We start from the raw sequence: 22,110 nt of genomic DNA, 5'->3' as shown, positions 1-22,110 counted from the left end.
TTTTTATTTAATTGTTATATTAGAAAATATATTTAAAATGATGTGAGAAAGCAAATGACAAAGGCTTGGTTTGGGAAGTGGGTTGGCTTTTTAGTTTTTTGGCTTTTTTGACTATTTTAGCCTGGGTTTAGAAGTTTGGTTTGGGAAGGACTTTTTGGCTTTTTGACTTTTTTGAGTTTTTTTTGTGAGAGAAGAATGTAATGATTATGGGTTGGATGTGATATTTTGTTTGTTATGACTAAAATAGCTCATTTTATTTTTTGTGACTAAAATAACCAAAAAAACTTGCAAACCCACATGCCAAACACAGGCAAAGTGGCCCTCTGGGAAGAAAACAAAAAGCTGCGTTTTGCAGCCATCCAAAAACGCCACAACCAGCATAAAAACGCAAGCAAGGTGATTTGGGAAGGGACAAAAACACAGGTGTAAAATTACGTAGTTGTCCTTCATGAATTACATAATTGTTCATACAATTACCTGGGTCAAATAGTAAATTTCTTAAGTTTAGTGGGATATTTTGATCATTTTAATATGATGTGACACAATAAATAAATATTATACAAAAAAATAAATTTTTTTTTTACCAACTTTCTAAATCACTATCTAAAAAAATCAAAAAACTTAATAAAAAATTAAAAATTAATTTTTTACGATCTTCACAAAACATCTTTAACCTTTGTTTGGGAACTTGGTTTGGGCTAAAATAGTCACAAAAAACAAAATAGGCTATTTTAGTCACAAAAAATAAAACATTAAATCCAACCCATAATCATTACAATCCTCTCTCACAAAAAAAGTCAAAAAAGTCAAAAAAATCCTTCCCAAATCAGGCTAAAATAGCCCAGACTAAAATAGTCAAAAAGTCAAAAAGCCAAAAAGCCAACCCACTACTGGAGGCTTAAATTACTTTTATTGGTGTGGTTTTGAAAAAGTTTCAAGCGCAGCAACATCTTTCGGCGTACCGCCGTACCGGGCAGCCCTGCCACAGCCCATGTGATGGACTTGCTTTTGCCCGGCGTACTGTTCTCTCTCTCTCTCTCTCTCTCCATCTGAACTTCGCCTCTCCATTCTGAACTTCGCCATTAAACCTTTATTCATTCCCCTCTTAAACCATGGCTAAAAAAAACAACTTGATTCAAAAAATCTTCAAACCCGCAAAAAAGATAGGTAAATGATTTTTTAAATTTTTTTTTAAAATTTATTTATCGGCTTTATGTCTTAGTCCCCAGATATATGTTTATAGTTATTTTCATCTTCTTGTGCTCAACTCGTGGCTGTGTGGTAATTGAAGGTACAGAGGAGAGCTTGGCAGAACAAGGACCGAAGCAATTCAGTTTCGAAGCCCTTTATTCGGCAACAGAAGGTTTCGATGCCAAAAACGAGCTTGGCAAAGGCGGCTTTGCTGTTGTGTACAAGGTTAATCATCTTATAATCCAATCTCAACTTTTGTGTACTGAATTAGACCCAAAGAAGAAAATATTTTTTGATCAACAAAATATAAACATACCTCAACAAAGAGAGAGGATGTACAAGCATCAACAAATAAAGAAAACATATTGTTTTGTTACTGTTTTAGCCTTAAATCTATTTAGTAGATTATGTTGTGAGTTAGTAGTTGAGTGTTTCCTTTTTTGAAGCGCGTGTTGCCATTTAGATATGTAATGAATTTCATTGTAACATCTAATTTTTGGGTACAAAATCTATGACTTACCTATTTTTTTTTTTTTTTTAAAAAAAAAAAATTGATGGGAAACAAGGATGGATCTGGGAGCTGGGGCGGTTCTACCTCTGAAAATATTAAAAGTATGTTTATTATAGGAGTAATTAGTAAAATAATTTTAAAATATATGTGTTTTTGCCCTCCCTCAAAATTTGAATCTCGGATCCGTTCTCGACTGAAAATGTTTTGTAGGGAAAGTCGAAGAATGATGGGACAGAGATCGCGGTGAAGAAACCTTTGCGGATCTCAGAGAAGGAAAAGGAACTTGTCGTGAACGAGATGCAACTGCTGCTGGAATCTACACACCATCGAAATATTGTGAAGTTTCTGGGTGTTTGTCCAAACGGAGAAGAGACGCTGTTTGTATTTGAGTATGCAAGTAATGGCATGGCAGCCTGGATAACCTTGTTTTTAGTAAGTAATATCACCTACTGTATTTTTAATTAGAGTAACGCTAGAGATCTAAAAATTTTATCAAAGTTTCTCCCAAATATCTCATATGATATGGAACCAAACAATTCTAGTTTCTACCATCTGTCTCACATGTAGGTCGTACACAAACATTTGGTAGAAACTTTGACAAAATTTTTAGGGTCTATAAGCATTTTTGTTTTAATTATAAGTTGAGTTATAGCATATAAGGTGTTCGAAAATCAAAAAGATTCATTCTGAATTTATTATTTTAAAATTACACATATGCCTTATTGTGACACAAATTCTCAATGTTATTTTCCCAACTATAAAGACTATAGGCAAGTTTTACTTTGAATTCAATTTTATGAAATTTTTCATGAGAAATTTCTATTCAAATTCCTATATAACTTTTTGAGAAGTTTTTCATTTGGTTTTTATTTATTTATTCTTTTGTCTAAATTTTATTTAATTAGTTAATAAAAATATTAAATAACCAATATGATTGATTAATGTTTGACCACCATTTGATATTATCTTGCTAAGATTGCAATTAATGAGAACCAATAAAAGACATGCAATTTGAAATAATCTAAAATTATTAAAATAATAAATAAATAATTGTTTTAATCTAAAACGATATGGGTAAGTAGATGTGCGATCAAAACCAGAGGAACAATAACAACCATTCATTTGATCAAAGAATAAAAATTACACATAAAGTCAAGACACCTTCCGTTCTGGGAAGGATACACTGATAGATTCATTCCTCTGGTCTCTTCTAATTCACATTGAGCATTGTTGGAAATTGGGTTAGGTACTCAATTGGGTTGCCCATGGTGGCATGATCCGATTGGGAGAAATCCAAATAAAATAATAGATTATATTTTAAGATATGAGATAATTTTGATATGTATAATTGCGAATATATTAGATGATAATTATTAATTAGATATTGTTGATATGGGATAGACATTATTTGGAATAATATAAACAGTAAAAAAAAATATGTTCTCTCTTCTCATAAACCATTCCGCCTTTTACTGTTAATAGTGTGGGTAGTTCTTTAATAGTTTTAATCCACTACTGAAAATTATTCGAAGATATCAATAGAGGCACGTGATTCACCCACATAATCCATAATTCATAGATTCGTTTTGAGCGTAAAAGGTATGCTCGAATCCGTTTATTTCCGCCGTGTATTATTTCTTTTTTTTCATATAAGCATAATATAAATTAATTGTATAATAATACTTCGTTCAAAAAAAATTGTATAATAATACTACAATTTTTTTAATTAAGTCAATATTATCAATGCGGCAGCTAATCTCAAACTTTTGTACTATTTTTGATGCTCTAGATTTAGAGATTGGTAGAGCAGGTGCACTTGACTAGAAGCGAACATATGACATAATCGTAGGTGTTGCCCGGGGCTTGCTTTACCTTCATGAACATTTAGACAAAGTAATTATCCACTGTGACATCAAACCTGCCAACATCCTAATAGATGAAAATTGGGTCCCCAAAATTGCTGATTTTGGCACGGCCAGACTCTTACATTGAGATCAAACGCATGTTAATACCAGTGAAGTTGTCCGGACCCTGTATGTGTTAAAGCATATAATTTTTCTTATTTTTCCTAGGAATTTTTTTTTAGCAATTTGATTTATGTTGTCACTGAATCTTACTGTTTTTTCAAAGAAAAAAAAAATCAAATCCATCTGATCAGTGTTTTGTTGAGTTTTCAAAAACCTTATTTTTATTTTCATTTTTAAACCAAACCAAACTTAACTTTTTGAAACTTGATTTGTTGTTAATGTATGCTTGTACATGGAATCAGTGGGTATTCGGCTCCTGAGTACGCTTGTCATGGACAAGTCTCTCGGAAGGTGGACTCATACAGCTTTGGGGTATTGGTTTTGGAGCTGATAAGCGGTCAGAAGAATTGGCTTTTCCATGATCGGTCATCCAATGCTCAAAGTCTACGGGATAGGGTAAGCACACCTTATCCACATTTTTAATTTGAACTGAGTTTGATTTGCAATTAGCCATTATCATACAAGGGAGGTGCCTCTGACTGCGCTTGTTGCTGAGTTGTGACATGATTATTTGTTGTTGATGAAGGCAAATGAGCTCTACAAGGAAGGAAGGTTGTCAAAGTTTATGGACGAGAAATTGATACCATCGGCTGTCCTTGATCAAGCTCAACTGTGCGTACATATTGGGGTAATGTGCACTGAATATTGTTCAGAACTACGACCCACCATGGGTCGTGTTTACTTAATGCTGTCAGAGAACCATAGCAGCAGCAGCAGCAGCACCCTAGTTGAAGAACTGATGAGAGATGGATCATCATCAGCATCATCCACAGCTCGAAATTTGGGTGAGTCCAATTCCCATATCTATTTTGTTTAAAACTGATCACAGTGCTACTGCTACTTCCAAGGGCCCTTTTATGTTCAATGATTTTCCTTCTTTCTAGTTGACAAAATTGAGACTTACTAGGATAATATATGTATTGTTCAAGTGTTGAGAGTTTTTTTCGTTACACTCAAAGTTAAGGTTTCGAGTCTTATACATATTTTTTTGTTTTAAATATAAAAGAAAGGACACATGCCATATTTGCATATTTTTTCGTTTCAAATATAAAAGGACACATGGCATAAGAAAAGGCCTAAAGTATTGATACTATAATTCCTAATGTCCTGTTTGCATCATCAATTACAAACATTATTATATTTTTCTTTTTCATTTTTTGTTGCTGGCCGAAAAGAGCTCAGTAACAATGGATCATCATCTGGGACATAGAACGAGGGCCTACCCCTACACAGATGACTAACTCGTTCTCGACAAATCCAGCTAGAGGATCTGCAATCTTACATACCCTCCATTCCAAGCTCCTCATGTAGTAGTATAGATGGTATAGATAATTCCTAAAATCCCATTTGCATCATCAACTACAAACATGATCTGTATTATTTTTTTGCAGGTCCAACTGAGCTCACTGACAATGGATCATCATCTTGGGCAGACACTCACATGGAGAATAAGGGCCTACACAAAAACAAACGACTAACCCGTGCTTCACGAATCAAGGCAGAGGATGTGCAATCTTACAAACCCTCCATCCCAAGCTCCTCATGTAGTAGTATAGATGGTATAGATAATTCCTAAAATCCCATTTGCATTATCAGCTACAAACATGATCTGTATTATTTTTTTGCAGGTCCAACTGAGGTTACTGACAATGGATCATCATCTTGGGCAGACATTCATATGGAGAATAAGGGCCTACACAAAAACAAACGACTAACCCGTGCTTCACGAATCAAGGCAGAGGATGTGCAATCTTACAAACCCTCCATTCCAAGCTCCTCATATAGTAGTATGGATGGTATAGATAATTCCTAAAGTCCTATTTGCATCATCAACTATAAGCATGATCTATATTATTTTTTTGCAGGCTCAACTGAGCTCGCTAACAATGGATCATCTTCTGAGGTAGACATTCACGTGGAAAATAAGGGCCTATCCAAAAACAGACGATTAACACGTGCTCCACCAATCAACGCAAATGATGTGCCATCTTACATACCCTCCATTCCAAGCTCCTCATATAGTAGTATGGATGGTATAGATAATTCCTAAAGTCCTATTTGCATCATCAACTATAAGCATGATCTATATTATTTTTTTGCAGGCTCAACTGAGCTCGCTAACAATGGATCATCTTCTGAGTTAGACATTCACGTGGAAAATAAGGGCCTATCCAAAAACAGACGATTAACACGTGCTCCACCAATCAACGCAAAGGATGTGCCATCTTACATACCCTCCATTCCAAGCTCCTCATATAGTATTTTAGAGGTACAGATAATTCCTAAAGTCCAATTTGCATCAACTACAAACATGATTTGTATTATTTTTTGGGCAAATTATATTAAACTCCCGCAAACTATCGACCATTTACACGTTACTTCCTTAATGTTTTAAACCCAACAATTACCCTTTCAAACTATTTGAATTTGAACATTAAGTCCTTTTGTTGGTCATTTATTAGATGTTTAGATTGAAAATTATCATGTGTTGTGTACATGATGATTATATTGAATTTTATGACCAAATTACCTTATTTTATCTTTTGTAAAATAGACATATAATCATGATGTGCACAGCACAAGGCAATTTTTTATCCAAATATTTAATAGATGACTAACCAAATTCCAATAGTTTGAGGGGGTAATTGTTGGGTTTAAAACATTAGGGGATAAAGTGTAAATGGTCGATAGTTTGAGAGAGTTTAATATAATTTGTCATTTTTTTTGCAGGCCCACCTGAGCTCGCTATCAATGAATCATCATCTTGGGTAGACATTCACTTGGAGAACGAGGGCCTACCCAATTACAGATGACTAACCTATTCTCGATGAATCCAGTTAGAGGATGTGCAATCTTACATATCCTCCATTCCAAGCTCCTCATGTAGTAATAATGTAATTGTATTCAGATTGAACCTGAAGAAGGTCCTGTACGAGCTGCCATACAAGTAGTTGTGTCGTCTTTGCAATTTTTTGGGTCATTTGGTTGGAAAGAAATGGGTGCATCTGCGAAGGAATTTCTTGTGATATAGATTTTTTATGAGAAAAAGTGAGATACTTGGCGTCTTTTTGGGCCTCGGCAAGTCCAGTGTTCCAAGGGATTTCACTTTTTATGTTTGCTGCAGATTGGGTGTCAGTTTGTATTTTGTAGATGTCACTGAGTGTTTTTTTGTGTTTTGGTTTGTTTATTTTTGGTTTCTTTTCGCTGTTTTTTCTTTTATGTAGAGGATGCCTTATCCTCACTTCTTTTTGGCCTTGTGCCAGAATATATCTTTGTTGTTGCTGATCCAAAAAAGTTACAAGTAGCAGCTGTAGCAGCAACAACAGCAGCAGCAACATAAGAAGAAGAAGAAGAAGAAGAAGAAGAAGAAGACTCTCCCACCTGCTCATATGACCAAGCAAACAAAGGAAGCAGCGAAGAAGGTAGCGAAACAGCAGTAGATAGTGGAGGAGGCTGATAAAAAACACCCCATCACCTTAAATGATACTGAGGAGTGGCCAGTAAATTTGACTCCAGAAGAGAGGGTGGTTGTGGATAGGCCTTTGCACCTTGTCCTTTCTTTCGTCATACTATTAGTTTGGATATGTGTATCTTCTCTATGAACAGATTATGCCAGAAATTAAGGTGGACAAAGAAAGGCTGGCTGCTGATGATGCTAAGTAGGACTTCTGGTAGGCTATTACCAAGCTGAAACGCTTAGAAACCAGTTTCAAGAAGAGCTTGAATGACGAAGGAAACAAATCCTCCTGGTGTGAGGAAGGTTTCTTTGAGGAAGGTGAGGAGGGGAAATTCCAACTGACCAACCCACAAGATGCCATCTTCACGAACAATTGGGAAGGTATTTTGAGGAAGGTTCCAGTGGCAGAGGACCCTCTTCTCTTCTCTGAAGTCCCATTCCCTGGCCTTGTTGAGCAGCAGCCCCCCACTGCTGAAAAAGCTGTTGACAACGACGACTATGGTGGAGTAAGTGTTGCAGACTCCAATGGATCGGAAGAGGCTGTTAGTTAGATCCCACATTTACCAATAAGAAGAAAACTTTACTAATAATGGTGCATGTTCTGAGATTAAGACACATTTTCCTTTTCGATCAGGGTTAGTCTGGATGCTAAGATTCTCCAAATGGAGGTTTTAATTTAATATTAAGAAACACCATTTTTTTTCCAAATTTGATAGCTGCCAAAGTTTCGTAGCAAAAATGTTATAACTTTTCTCACCAAATTAGTTCGTAATATTTTAATGAGGAAATTACTAATTAAATTTGCATAATCTAGATTATCTAACATATCATTAACATAATTAATCTATTCAATATTTTTTATGACATAATTCGAAAGTAAGATTTGATCAACTCAACTTTAAATATAAAAATTTTCAACAAATAATTATAATTAATATAATTAATAATATTCTATAAACGATTCATACATTTGTAGAACAGTAGTCTATTACTTTCAAATATGTACAATTGGGTTTTTGGGCCCTTAAGTTCAAAGTTTAGACTTGGATAAGTTGGATTGGACCCTCATTTTTTACCAAGTCTTAAGAAAAATATTTTTATTTTTTAGCCTAGTATAAATGTTGGACTTATCTAAAAAGCCAGACACCTATTCCCAATATCCATCCTATATATAAAGCATGAATACCTGCGGACGAAAATTTCGGCCTCGCCCAAATTACCGCATTGCCCCTCTTCTTATATCATAATCACAATCTCTCATCATAATCATCATTCCATATGCAATGGGCTCATTATACATCATACATTAATTTTATCAAAATTACTCAACCACCTTTTTATATTATATTTTTTTATTGATAAATTGAAAGTTCGAAAAATGTACAGTTAATCAAATATTTTTGACATAACTATACTCATATCTTTTAAAATATTAACTTACATAATTGGGCCATTTTTTATCATGTCATAATTAATAATTTGTTATCATCAAATATCAATAATTCGTTAATTGTATGGATAAAAAAAATAATTTTATCATATAAATAAAAAAATAATTTTATCATATTATCTTTATTTATTTCTTTATCTACCTACCATTGACATTCCTTTTGATTGCTTTAACTATACATAAAGGAAGATTAATATAATTACGTAAAAAATGTGAGGCTAATTATATTTAATTTAATTATGTTAAAAGTGTGACATTGTATTTTTTCTAAACCTCAAAGGTAGTGAATGTAATGGGTATGACTCCCCTCCATAGTCTTTTCCTCTATATTTCCTCATACTTTATATTTTAGGCTCCATTCTAGGCTTACAATGGCCCCGTTTGGTAGAGCTGTGAAAAAGTGATTGTAACTTATACCTTAACAGCTTATAGCTTATAACTGTGAACTTAAGCTGATTTTTGACTTATAAATTAAGTTTCTCCTCTCCCACCCAAAGAATAAGTTGATTTTTGACTTACAAAAAGCTATAAGCTATATTGTTAAGCTGAACCAAACACATCAAAATATCTTAAATTAAGCTAAAAGCTGAAATAAGCCCTACCAAACAGGGTCAATGAAGACTGTTTGTGCAAAAAATCAACTTTATTGATGAATACATAAACAAATCACTTTTTTTTATTTTATAGAATGAAAGGTTTAAATTTAAATTCACAATTACTGTTCATTTTAAGAGAGGGGTGTTGTGTAGCATAATATTTCTCAAAATAAGTATTGGTAATAGTATTATAAGGTAAAATATCTAAAATTAATTAGTACATAACTATAAGGCTGTGTTTAGAATTTTTTTTAATGTGTTTGGTTTCTCTCATGTTAGAGATCCAATTTGGGAGGGTATTTCAGCTTAGTGGGCCGTTGTGAGCTAAATCTCGGTGATCCAAATCGTTACTTTTTAGTACTCATTGAGAAAAATATTCATATAAAAACCAATAATTGAATTTTGATAGTTATATGTTTGAATCACATTTATGTTTAAATGTTTATGGTGTTAATTTTCTTTTAATTTTTTATTTCTTTGCCATAACTATATTTTCTCTTTTGGTTTAGGTAGCACTTATATTTATAGTTTGCATTGATTTCTTTACCTTATCTTATGGTTTACATTTTTAATCCTTAAGTTCAAATTTTAATATCAAAATTGGAGTTTTGACTCCTCTACTACAAATGGATATTTATATATATAAAAAAAATGTTTTGAATAATTGTTTTAAATATTTTAAGAAAAAAATTATTTTATTCATTTGTGGTTTGAGTCATGAGCACTTTATTCCCCTATGATTCAAATATTGTCAAAAAATGTTTATATGATTTTGGACCAAAATAAAATTGTTAACTCCATTAACTATAATTGTGAAATGTCTAAAATACCCTCAAACACTATTTTCTTTCTTTCTTTCTTTTTTGTTTTTTCCCTTTTCTCTTATCTCACATACACATAATTTCTAATGTTTAATATTAATTCAATTAATCATAAATTCTTAATTATTTATTATAATTCCTCTGTTTAATCTAATTTTAATTTAGTTATATTTTAAATCAATCCATAATTATTATTTATTTTATATTTCAAATTAAATTTTAATTAAATTTTATATTTTCCATCAATCTTTAATTGTATTTTATTTCTATTATCATCTTAATCCCATTTTATATTTAGAGAAAATGGAGGTAAGTATGTCTTTTTGTTTTGTTAATTTCACTTTATATTTTCAGAAAATCAAGTCCACTCTACAAAATAATGAGTGTAATACACCTTTTATTAGTTTGAATGAAAAAACTAATGGTACCTCCTTAGTCCAAAACTATATGGGTACTTTCTAAGTATATTTGACTCATAAAGGAGACTTTCTAACCATATTTGAATTATAAATGGGTAAAATACTTCAGTCTCAAATCACAAGGTAATATGAATTTTGCTTATGCTTTTAAATTTGTAAATGATTTCTAACTCAACAAATGAATATGTACAAAAAACTAATATTTAAAAAAAAATGAGTTTGATTATTTATTTATTTATAATTTATATTTAAACTAATATTTAACTCAACTAATATATATTTTTTTATTTTAAATTGATTTTTCAATTGAGTTGTGACCAATAGTTTTTACTCCTGAATTTGGAATGTTTAAAAGACCTTACAAATAGAATTTCATTTAAAACAAAAATTGATGTTTAGTTTGAGAATAAACTATTTTAGTAATTTTTTTTACCTAAAATATGATATGAAAAAATTAGTATGTTTAGAATGATTTTTAACTTTTTACAAAAAAAAAGTGTAAAAAATGGAGAGAATAAAATCTTTTACTTTTGTATAATTCTTTGGCTTTTTAACATTTTTAGTGATTTTTAATTTAACTATCTTTTTGTTACAAAAATAAATAAAATAAATGATCAATAAGAAAATATATCTAATTATCTCACTCATTTTAAATTGGGCAGCTTGCCTCCAATCTGAGATTAGATTGGACGGTGTTGTTGGGCCCGTAACAGCCCATCACGGGTCCCGTTTTGATAATCCAAACTGTTCAATGTGTAGAACTCGTTGAGTACTATATGTTTATAAAAAATCACGTTAATCAGATATTGATAGCTATCTCATCAGATCAGTTTTTTGTCAACCGTTAATTTGTTCACCGTCTATTTTTTTTTATATATACAAAACTGATTTGATCACATATTTATTGATATCTGATCAACATGATATTTTATAGACATATAACACTCGACGAGTTCTACACATCGAACGGTTCAGATTATCAAAACGGGACCCGTGGTGGCCTCCCATGAGCCCAACAGTACTGTCCAGTCCGATCTTGAATTGGAGGCAAACTGATCCTTTCTAAATTATACATTTTTGCAATGGGCATCATTTGCGCGCACCACATCCACTAGTGTTCTTTGAAATATTAACCTACATAGAGAGGGTGAATAAGCCAATTAATAAAAATTCTTATTAATTACTCAATTTTTAGCCTTGAAACAATTAAACACAAGATTTTATGTGAAAAATTCAAAAGGGTAAAAATCACGGTCTCAACACTCAACAAAATCCACTAAGAAAATTTAATAACAAAGGACTCAAGCAAGAGGACTTACAACTATTCACCTAAATTTACCTAAGAGTGTAAAAATAGTCCGTCAGCTTGAGGCTCAACCCAACGAGCCTGGTCTAGACCCGCCCAAATGCCCAAGTGCCCATCAGCCTAAGGCCCAGCCCAAGGAGCCTGGTCTAGACCCGCCCCGATGCCCATCATCACTTGCAAGCTATTTTGGTGATTTTTTTTTTTAACAAAGAAAGTCAGTCCTGAGGCCCAAAACCGAGTATAGGTTCTCGCATAACAGGGAAGAGTGGGGAATAGGGTTTCGCAAGTTTGGGTGGGGAGGGGGAGGGTTTTTAAGTGGGAAAGAAAGGTTGTGAAGAACTTGTTGCAAAAGGGGAAGAGGGATAGGGTTTCATACTTGTGTATTGAAGCTTGGAATCGTTGAAGATGAAGGTAAATATCAGAAATTGGAGTTGCCTTCAATCCTCAAATATGGAACCTTGTCTCCGATAGATATATAAACATCTTTGATAGATATAAACAACAACAGTAATATGATATATATATATATATATATATATATCAAAGTAAAGCAATGGAAAGAGAGGGATGGGAGATTGGGATTGAGGAGAGAAAAGAAGCAAATCAGAGATAGAAGGAAAGAGTGGTATGTGGTGTAGAAGGCGTCTGGAAAAGAGGGAGTGCAGAGGAGAGAAAAAAATTATGGAAAGAGAGGGATGGGAGATCGGGATTGACAGAGAAGAGAGCAAATCAGGAAGGAGTGGTATGTGATGATTTGGAAAGTTGACTTTTTGGTTTTTTATTTTTTTGTCTTTTTGTGTAAAAAATGTGAGAGATAATCTGATTTAAAATGAGTTAAAAGCTAAACGTTAGCTTTTAGCTAGCTTCCTAAATTGGCGCAAAATAACAAAAATGCCAAACAAATCTTTAATTAAATTATCATTTAGGACAATTTTTTTTTTTTTTTTTTTTTTTTTGGCGAGAGCCAAGCAGGCCTAGGCCAGACCATTTTTACACCACTATGTTTACCTAACTCTGCTGACAAATGCATCTGTTTATCCAAAATTATCAAGCATAACTGCAAATACATTTGGTGTTGAGAGGAAAAGAAAATGAGTAATCATTAATATTGGAGTCTTTCTTTCTTTTAATTATGACAATATTTCCTGGAGTGATTCTAATTTTAACCATGAATATCAACCATCAAATATTGGATTTTATTTGCTTTGCTATACCAAAAATGCATAATGTTTTTACATACTTGAGAACATACAACTAACACCCAAATGCAAAATTCAAAGCAATCTTCTACTTTCAAGATTCTAAAAATCATGTCACATATGTGATTACAGGCAGACCAAAAGTACCAAATGATTGAAACATAAACTGCTGTTGTATAACATTTCTGATACTATCGATATGATTTTATTCAATGTGTGTAATGAAATTTAAGAAATTATAGTGAATAAATAATAAATACTATCTGGTCATAACACACTGCCTTTTTGCGAACTTCAGACAACAAATTGAACCGGTGCCTTCCATGAAGACCTATTTTTCAAGTGGTACCCCTACATTGGTACTGTGTGGCTAGAAGGGATTTACAACACTGATGAGAGAAAACTAGTAACTGCATGTAGAGACATGGAACAACTGTATAGCTCTTATTCATTTTTCTATGAAATACAAGTCCATATTTATAGACTATCATACAGAGTTTATTCTAGACAATCCCTGCAATCACTTTTCTTTACAACTCATGCCACATGCACTCTTGCTTTACAATTCATGCCACATGCACACTTGCTTTACAACTCATGCCACACTCACTCTCATTTTACAACTCATGCCAACACTTCCCCTCAAGTTGGTGCAAAGATGTCGCCAATGCCCAACTTGTCGAGTGAGTTGTAGAACATTTTACTTGACACGCCTTTAGTTAGCATGTCTGCCAGTTGATCTTCTGATTTAACAAACGGAAACTGAACTATCCCAGTCTCGAGCTTTTCCTTGATGAAATGCCGATCCATTTCAACATGCTTTGTACGATCATGTTGGACCGGATTGTGAGCAATACTAATGGCTGCTTTGTTATCACAAAATAACTCCATTGCTGAAGCAGGTGGGAAACCAAATTCTGTAAGTAACTTCCTTAACCAAAGGAGTTCGCAAAGTCCCTTATTCATCGCTCTGAACTCAGCTTCTGCACTAGAAAGAGCCACGACCTTTTGTTTCTTACTCCTCCAAGTAACAAGGTTTCCTCCTACAAAGGTGAAATATCCCGAAGTAGATCTTCTGTCAGTGTTGTTGCCTGCCCAATCTGCATCTGTGTAACCACCAATATTTAGATGATTATTCTTAGAGAACATAAGTCCTTTCCCTGGGGCTGATTTCAAGTATCGAAGTATTCGAACAACTGCATTCATATGATCTTTACTAGGACAGTGCATGAATTGACTTACAATGCTCACAGCATATGTGATATCCAGTCGAGTATGTGCCAAATAGATTAGTCTTCCAACTATCCTTTGATACCTCTCTTTATTCGCAGGTAGCTGATCAGAATACTCTCCTAGGTGATGATTCTGAACAATTGGAGTGTCCTCAGCCTTACAATCAAGCATTCCAGTTTCTGCGAGTAAATCCAACACATACTTTCTTTGGGATAGAAAGATGCCCTGCTTTGACCGAGCCACCTCAATTCCCAAAAAATACTTCAACCCACCCAAATTTTTCATTTCAAATTCGGTCGCCAAATATTCTTGGAGTTTAGAAATCCCCCCAACGTCATCTCCAGTAATTATCATATCATCAACATAAATAATCAATGCTGTTATCTTTCCCTTGTAGTGTTTTAGGAATAGTGTATGATCTGAATTGCTCTGCTTGAAACCACATTGTCGCATAGCCATGCTAAACCGTCCAAACCATGCACGAGGAGATTGCTTCAAGCCGTATAGTGCCTTATTCAGTTTACATACGACTCCATTTTAAGAAGATGAAAATCCAGGTGGAACATCCATATATACTTCCTCCTTGAGATCACCATGAAGGAAGGCATTCCGTACGTCAAACTGATGCAGTGGCCAATCTAGATTAGCTGCAAGAGACAATAATACCCTGACTGTGTTCAGCTTCGCCACTGGAGAGAGCGTCTCGTGATAAGCTATGCCATAAGTCTGTGTGTACCCCTTCGCCACAAGTCTTGCCTTATACCTCTCAATAGATCCATCAGCCTTGTGTTTGATATAAAAGACCCATTTGCATTCGACAGTCTTCTTCCCTTTCGGTAGAGGAATAAGTGTCCATGTCTGATTTTTCTGAAGAGCCGCCATTTCCTCTTGTATAGCATGCATCCATTTCGGATCACTCAAGGCTTCGGGTACTTGGTTAGGAATATGATCAACAGACAACTGGTGTACAAATGTTTTGAGTGAATCTGATAACCTCTGAGATGAGACATGGTTGGCAATCGGATATATGGATTTCTTACTCACATGATCTGAAGAGTATCGGTCTGGTGGTTTTCCACGGTTATGCCTGAAAGGTAATTGATAACCAATAGAAGTATCACAAGCATTATCAGGAGGAGGAGTAGTTACCTTACGAATATTCTTAAGAGATTGATCAGTCTCGGGTATTAAAGGTTGATGAGGGGGGTCTTCATCGTCGAGACTTCTACCAGGTTCTTCTCGACAGTCAGCCATACAAGCTGGTGTAGTTATGATTTCCATTCCAGGGTCAGCAGTCCTTCCTGATACATCAGTAGGAGCGGCGGCTGTAGTAGTGGTAGAAGCTACGGTAGGCTCGGGATAAGCTACTTCTGTCCCCATTGCTAGGAAATCGAAAACAGCCCAATTCTGCTCTTCATTATGTCGTATCGCCCCCTGAAGAGGAGAATTGTCATGGGGTTAGGGAAAAAGAACTCAGACTCGAGAAATGTGACATCCATGGTAACATAAGTACGTCGGGTGGGGGGATGATAACATCGATACCCTTTTTAATGCGTTGCATAGCCCAGAAAAAAACAACGTAGAGCACAAGGATCAAGCTTAGTACGTTGAGGTTTCGGGAGATGTACGAAAGCAACACACCCAAATATCCGAGGTGGGAGCATCAGGACAGAGGGTAAAGAGCCATGGCATGAGAGAGCCTGAAGCGGTGTCTGAAAGTCCAAGACTTTGGAAGGCATGCGATTCAACAAATAAACTGCTGTAACAATGGCATCGGCCCAATAACTACGAGGGGCATGGGCACCAATCAAAAGGGCCCGAGCAGTCTCCAAGATATGTCAGTTTTTTCGTTCCGCTACACCATTCTGTTGAGGAGTGGCAGAGCAACTGGTCTCATGAATGAGACCACGAGTGTTAAAATAACTCTTGAATGCATCATTCATATATTCGCCACCATTATCGGAGTGGAGAATCTGAAGCTTGGCAGAGAATTGAGTCTGAATCATGGCATGGAAGGACTGGAAAAGGGGAAATACGTCACTCTTATGTTTCAACAAATAAACCCAAGTCATGCGAGTACAGTCATCCACAAAGGTCACAAACCAACGAATCCCGGAAGGAGTTAAAACTAGAGAAGGTCCCTAAACATCGGAGTGTACCAAAGTAAATGGAACATTACTTTTATTCAAACTCAAAGGATAAGGCACACGGTGACTCTTGGCCAAAATGCACGTGTCACATTTAAAATCAGACTCACTAATGGCAGAAAATAAATCGGGTAACAAATGCTTTAAGTAGCTAAAGGATGGATGCCCCAAGCGACGATGCCAAAGCCAAATCTGTTGACGTTTCACATTGGGCACTTGTTGTACATGATGAGCTTGGCCGGGACTGAAATCATCCATAACATATAGCCCCCCCTCTTAGTACCACGACCAATGATCTCCTTGGTGAGAATATTCTGAAGAAAACAAAACTTGGGATATATTAGTGCACAACAATTGAATTCTTCAGTGGCTTGTCCCACAGATATTAATTTACTTGATAGGGATGGAACAAGTAAAGTGTTTGACAATGAGAGTGAGGAAGAGAGAGAAACAGTGCCGGCTCCTGTAACCGGATAAGTGACCCCATTGGCATTAGCAATATTTACCCGTTTTGGTTGAGTAATAGAAGTAAAGTCATTGGGATCAAACATCATATGATCGGTGGCTCCCGAATCAAGTATCCAACCATTAAAGGCATCCGGAGTGGAATTAAATAAAGCGTAACCACAGTTACCTGAAGCACTGAAAGGGGTAGAGCCATCTAGGAGATGAGAAGTACTTGTGGACGTTAGAAGAGACAACTCGGGATCCGCATGTGCTAAAGCAGCCCGGCCCGAAACACTGTTGACAGCAGCTTCACTTTCACTTTGTTTCCGGGCTTTGAACTCGTCCCACCATTCTGGAAACCCATGTAATTTAAAACAGGTCTCATGGGTGTGTTTGGGCTTGCCACAATAAGTACATCCATGACCTTCAGTAGATGGCTGCCCAGAGCTACGGCTGGAAGAAGACAAACCAGATTTGGGCAGCGCTGCACTGGACCGAGTTCCAGCTGCAGGCCGAGTTCCAGCTGCAGATTTCCCAGTTGGGACCATCGATAGCTGCTGTTTCAGAGGCTGCGGATTGGAGCGGGTTCCTCCTCGAGATGCCATAGCAGCGCCAACCTGTCCATCTGTGCTGACCATCATCACGAACTGTCGTGAATCTTCACGGCGAACATAGGCATATGCCTGTTCGACTGAGGGGAACGGGTTCATGAGGAGTACGTTGCTACGAACCTTGTCAAGCCGATCGTCTAAGCCATCAAGAAAGGTATACACTCGATCCTCTTGTAGAATGGAAGTAAATTTCTGAATATCATTGGAAGAGACCATCGGATTGGGGCGTCGGAAATCGATCTCCCTCCATAAGGCCTGAAGGCCATTGTAGTAGGTTTCAATTTGCCCACCGCCCTGTCGCATCTTGGTCACCCGTTTCTTGAGATCATAAACCTGCGATGTGTCTGTGCCATCAAAAAAAGTTGTGGCAATGGCATCCCACACTGCTTTTGTCGTTGGGAATCGAATGAAATTACCAATCATGCTTGGTTCCATGGAGTTAATTAACCACCCTTTCACAATCGAATTTTCAGCCCGCCATTTTCACCATGTTGGGTCAGTTTGTTGGGGCTGCTGGAGATCTCCATTGATGTATCCAAGTTTATCCTTGCCAAAGATATACATCTCCAAAACTTGGGACCACAGAGCATAGTTGGTGCCATCCAACTTGATGCCGATCGGTGCAGCGGAAATTTCATAGGTTGGTGCCTGGTTCTGAGTCAGGGTCTGGGACAATAAATCTGTCATTCTGGATGTTAGGTCTTCTAGGGTTGGGTTGGTAATGGATGTTTGGTCTGTGGATGGAGTTGCCATAGTTGGCTAGGTCTAGTGAAGGTGTAAAGTGTGAAGCAGAAAGCCTAGGATCTCTGCTCTAATACCATGTAGAGACATGGAACAACTGTATAGCTCTTATTCATTTTTCTATGAAATACAAGTCCATATATATAGACTATCATACAGAGTTTATTCTAGACAATCCCTGCAATCACTTTTCTTTACAACTCATGCCACATGCACTCTTGCTTTACAATTCATGCCACATGCACACTTGCTTTACAACTCATGCCACACTCACTCTCATTTTACAACTCATGCCAACACTGCATAACTCTTATCCACTTGTTGCAGCAATTCTAGGATCCCAAGAAGATGATCCAGCAAACTGCATACTTCAGAGGACTTCGATGATGATGCCTTTTGTTAGAGAGGATCCCACATTCCTGTTAAAATGAATATAGCAGATCTATGGATGAAGCGAATGTCTGAAGACAACCAACGCGTTGATCCCAGATGACTAACTCTAAAGGAGTAACAAATACAAGGTAATTAAGCCCAACTTTTTTTTTTTTATCTAAAATAATAATTTCCAAGCAGATGGAAAATATTCAAGTATTCAAATACTTTTTGAGACTAGCAAATTACAAGGAAAAAGAAATCAAATGCAATTTTACTTTTTCTTTGTTTGGCTGTGATGGAAAATTGTGAAGGACAATATTTTGAGGGAATTTTCTTGTTTTGAAGTAACCCAATTTTCATTATAAAACATTGAGGAAAATAGGGAAACATGACTAACCCCCAAAGGAGGAGGACACAGGAAACCCGCAATCAAATCAAAATCACATTTCTAATAAATGAATTCTTTATGTTTTTACTTTTCTTTCCCTTTTTCCCTCTTCATTTCCTTTCCCTTTCTTTTTTGTTTTACCTCACTGTTCCGGGGAACCAAATAGAACCTATATGTATTTATGAAGCAACAAAATTCATACTTTGAGTGTTTTGTGAACTCCTAACGTTGTGTTTGGTTGAGAGATTTGGAGAGTGATTTGGAAAAGAAAAAAGAAAATGGGTGTGAAACTAGGTGAAATGTAGGAATATGTTATTCACATTTCACCTAACTTTCCCTTTTTCCTTTCCCTTTCCAAATCCCTCCTCAAATCCCCCAACCAAACATAGTGTAAAGGTACACTTTGACAACACCTTTTCTTTGACATTACCTAATAACCAAGGTTTTAAGTAAAGGTTGATGCAGCTGCAAAAAGTGACGGCCATAGCATAATAGTGGTGGCAATCGACTGGAGCCATAAAATTTTTGGTTCTTTGCATAACTTCAGGAAAACATACTAACAAACATGTTTTTATTTCAAAATCACATTTAGTAAGGTTTATAATGATTTTTCGTGTGTTTTGTTTAGTTTTTATGTATGATCCAATATGTGTACTAATTTTTATGTTAGGTTTAAGTCACTATAGGGATTTTTCCTGTTGTTGGATGTATTTAATTTTCTTTGCATTACTAATTATACTTGTAGATAACTTCCCACTTGTTAAGAAGAAAAACACACGAAACATGTTTAATATTAACAATGATAATCTCATAAACACAAATTCATACATAATACAAAATATCAACACACTAATGTAAAAATACTTAACATGATACACAAATTTTGTTCAATAAATTTAACCTAAGAGCAAATATAGATATAATCTATATAATAAGGAAGAGTGATTTTTGAATTCCGATGTGACTATTGTCCCTTTGTCACAATGTGAACCATTAGATTGACTCAATTCAACGGCTAAAAAATGTCGAAGAGGCAAATACATTTTCAATGGTGGATTTACATTGGTGATCAATCGTACGGTGTCCAAAGAGACAAATACTTTTTGTTGGGTTTCTTCTTCCCTTCCATCCATCCATCTTTCTCTCTCTCTCTCTCTCTCACTCAAAATTTAAAATTGAGTTGTCTCCCTCATCTCTCACTCTCAGAGCTCACTCTTCATCTTCAATCTCCCCCGAAAACATAGTAGATCGGCGACTTCGCAAGGGTGCTAATCGGCGACTTCGCATTGGAGAGTTTGTTGGGTGCTAATCGGCGACATCGCGAGGTCCAAATCGGCGACATCGTGGCAACAAACATAATCAAGAATCTATAATCGGTGAGGTTCAAAATCTTTTGTTTGAGGTTCTCCAGAATCTGTAATCGGTGAGGTTCTCCAGCCCTTTGTTTTCAATAAAACCAACCTTGAGTCAGTTTTTCTCTCATTATGGGTGATTAGCAGCACGATTTTTTTTTGTTTTTTTTCTTTGAAGCACAGAGATCAAACTGTGAGTATTGTTTTGTTGATTTAACTGTGAGATTAAACTGTGAGTATTGTTTTCATTACATTTCATAATCGGTGAGTTTTGTTAATTTCTTATACTTGGCATGTTATAGGGAAAACAATTTTGTGAGTTAAAATTTTATTTTCCTGTATATTGGCCTAATATGCCCAGCCAAGAAAAAAAAAATGTATATGTAAATTTTGGAGAAGCTGCCTTTAGTTGATTAGCTTACTCATAGGTGTACATTAATTTTAGTTGGTTAGCTGCCTTTAGTTGGTTAGCTTTCCCATGTGAGTTTAAATCACATATACATTTCACAGTTTAAATCACATATTTTTTGTGAGTAAAATTGTCTACAGTTTAAATCACATGTTTTAAGGCAATAAACTGTGATTTTAAGGCAATAATGCTACAGTTTAAATCACTCTACAATTCTCCATTTCACAGTTTCATGTTAATTTATATCAAATCCTTGATTCATTAAATTCAATCTATGCCAATATTCTTAGTCTTACTAATTTGTGAATTAGAATATATTTATGAAATTCTATTTTCCTGTGTATTGATCTAATAAATTACCAGCTGATTTTGCCCAGCCAAGAGGAAAAATATGTATACATACATTTTGAAATTGTTGAATTCAGTTGGCTAGCTTACTCATAGGTCATAGGTGTACATTAATTTGAACATTAGTGGAGTAGGGAAAGAACGATTCCCAAAATCAAACTGTGAGTATTGTTTTGTTGATTTTTCTTATACAGATAATATATACACACAAAACCATTCTATATTGTATTGATTTTTCTTTAGTAGGAATTTGTGCAACTATTGTATTGAGTTACTCTATTGAATGGTTGTTGTGCCATTAACCATTCTATTGCTTATTACGTGTTTGATAAAATGTTTCAATGGAATTTACACACAACAAATCCAGTTGATGGTATCCTCTCTCATATATAGATTTTTCGGTTTGATTTTGTGGAGAAATGGGAATCAACCCAATAATTTTTTAACTTGCTTTTGGATAATGGGAATCATCCAATTACCAATATTATTCTTCTCTTGATTTCTACTTATGGGTCTGTGTTCTGTTATTTTTTTACGATTTTTCTATGTGGGTTTTCTGAGTTTAGGCTTAAGTTGCAATGATGTTGTGTATATTTTTTCTTTGTTAGGAATAGACATCATTTCTTTACTTGCATTTAGTTGAACCTTTCAGATTCACTTTTTATGACACATAAGCATTCAGTTTTGCTATAGAATTGTTGGTTATCTTCTTCAACATTACCTTTGGTCAGGTAACTAATTGCAAATTTTGCTAGAAAGTTGTGGCGGTTGTTTTTGATGGTCAAATTTTGGATGTTATGTAAAATGCCTCAATTAAAATAGTTTATTTTCTTACATAATTATATACTTTTTTTTGGTTCAAATAGTGAGTGAATCTATCAAGCCAAGTAAATGACTAAACAACCTTTCTTACAGAGAGTTTGATTAACCATGTTTGAATGCACTTAGTGCTGGTAATGTGAATATCCTAATTGATCAAAGTTATCTTATAGTTTATTCTATATTCCCCCCTCCCCCTCCCAAACACACACACACACACACACACACACACACACACACACACACAAAAATTAGTGAGTGAA

General features: G+C 35.2%; 1 protein-coding gene across 8 annotated transcripts; it reads left to right on the top strand.

Annotated features, from left to right (window-relative positions):
- The first annotated feature begins 945 nt into the window (after positions 1–945).
- LOC145795082 (uncharacterized) lies at positions 946–7,776 on the top strand. Of its 8 annotated transcripts, none has more exons than XM_082877881.1 (10): positions 946–1,167; positions 1,292–1,416; positions 1,913–2,134; positions 3,972–4,125; positions 4,256–4,514; positions 5,121–5,288; positions 5,358–5,525; positions 5,595–5,762; positions 5,832–5,998; positions 6,460–7,776. In XM_082877881.1, the coding sequence occupies exons 5-10, from the start codon at positions 4,295–4,297 to the stop codon at positions 6,499–6,501; spliced, it is 933 nt and encodes a 310-aa protein (XP_082734007.1). In that variant the 5' UTR covers positions 946–1,167; positions 1,292–1,416; positions 1,913–2,134; positions 3,972–4,125; positions 4,256–4,294; the 3' UTR covers positions 6,502–7,776. The 8 variants fall into 8 exon arrangements, with proteins under 8 accessions (XP_082734007.1, XP_082734002.1, XP_082734006.1 ...); XM_082877876.1 differs by adding an exon at positions 3,492–3,735 and having other exon boundaries at positions 5,832–7,776; XM_082877880.1 differs by having other exon boundaries at positions 5,163–5,288; positions 5,832–7,776.
- Positions 7,777–22,110: the final 14,334 nt, after the last annotated feature.

Source organism: Camellia sinensis, chromosome 7 (assembly GCF_055761805.1).
Source record: "Camellia sinensis isolate YWXY chromosome 7, ASM5576180v1, whole genome shotgun sequence".
NCBI classification, from domain to species: domain Eukaryota; kingdom Viridiplantae; phylum Streptophyta; class Magnoliopsida; order Ericales; family Theaceae; genus Camellia; species Camellia sinensis.
The sequence above is the reverse complement of the archived record's forward strand: the minus strand, read 5'-3'. Positions and strand labels throughout refer to the sequence as shown.

What these genes read in the sequence shown, in the direction of transcription:
- LOC145795082 (XM_082877874.1), top strand. Translation starts at nt 4,295, where the DNA reads ATGGACGAGAAATTGATACCATCGGCTGTCCTTGATCAAGCTCAACTG. An exon ending in CTCATATAGTAGTATGGATG is followed by an intron (nt 5,526 to 5,594) that starts GTATAGATAATT and finishes ATTTTTTTGCAG; the next exon opens with GCTCAACTGAGCTCGCTAAC. An exon ending in CTCATATAGTAGTATGGATG is followed by an intron (nt 5,763 to 5,831) that starts GTATAGATAATT and finishes ATTTTTTTGCAG; the next exon opens with GCTCAACTGAGCTCGCTAAC.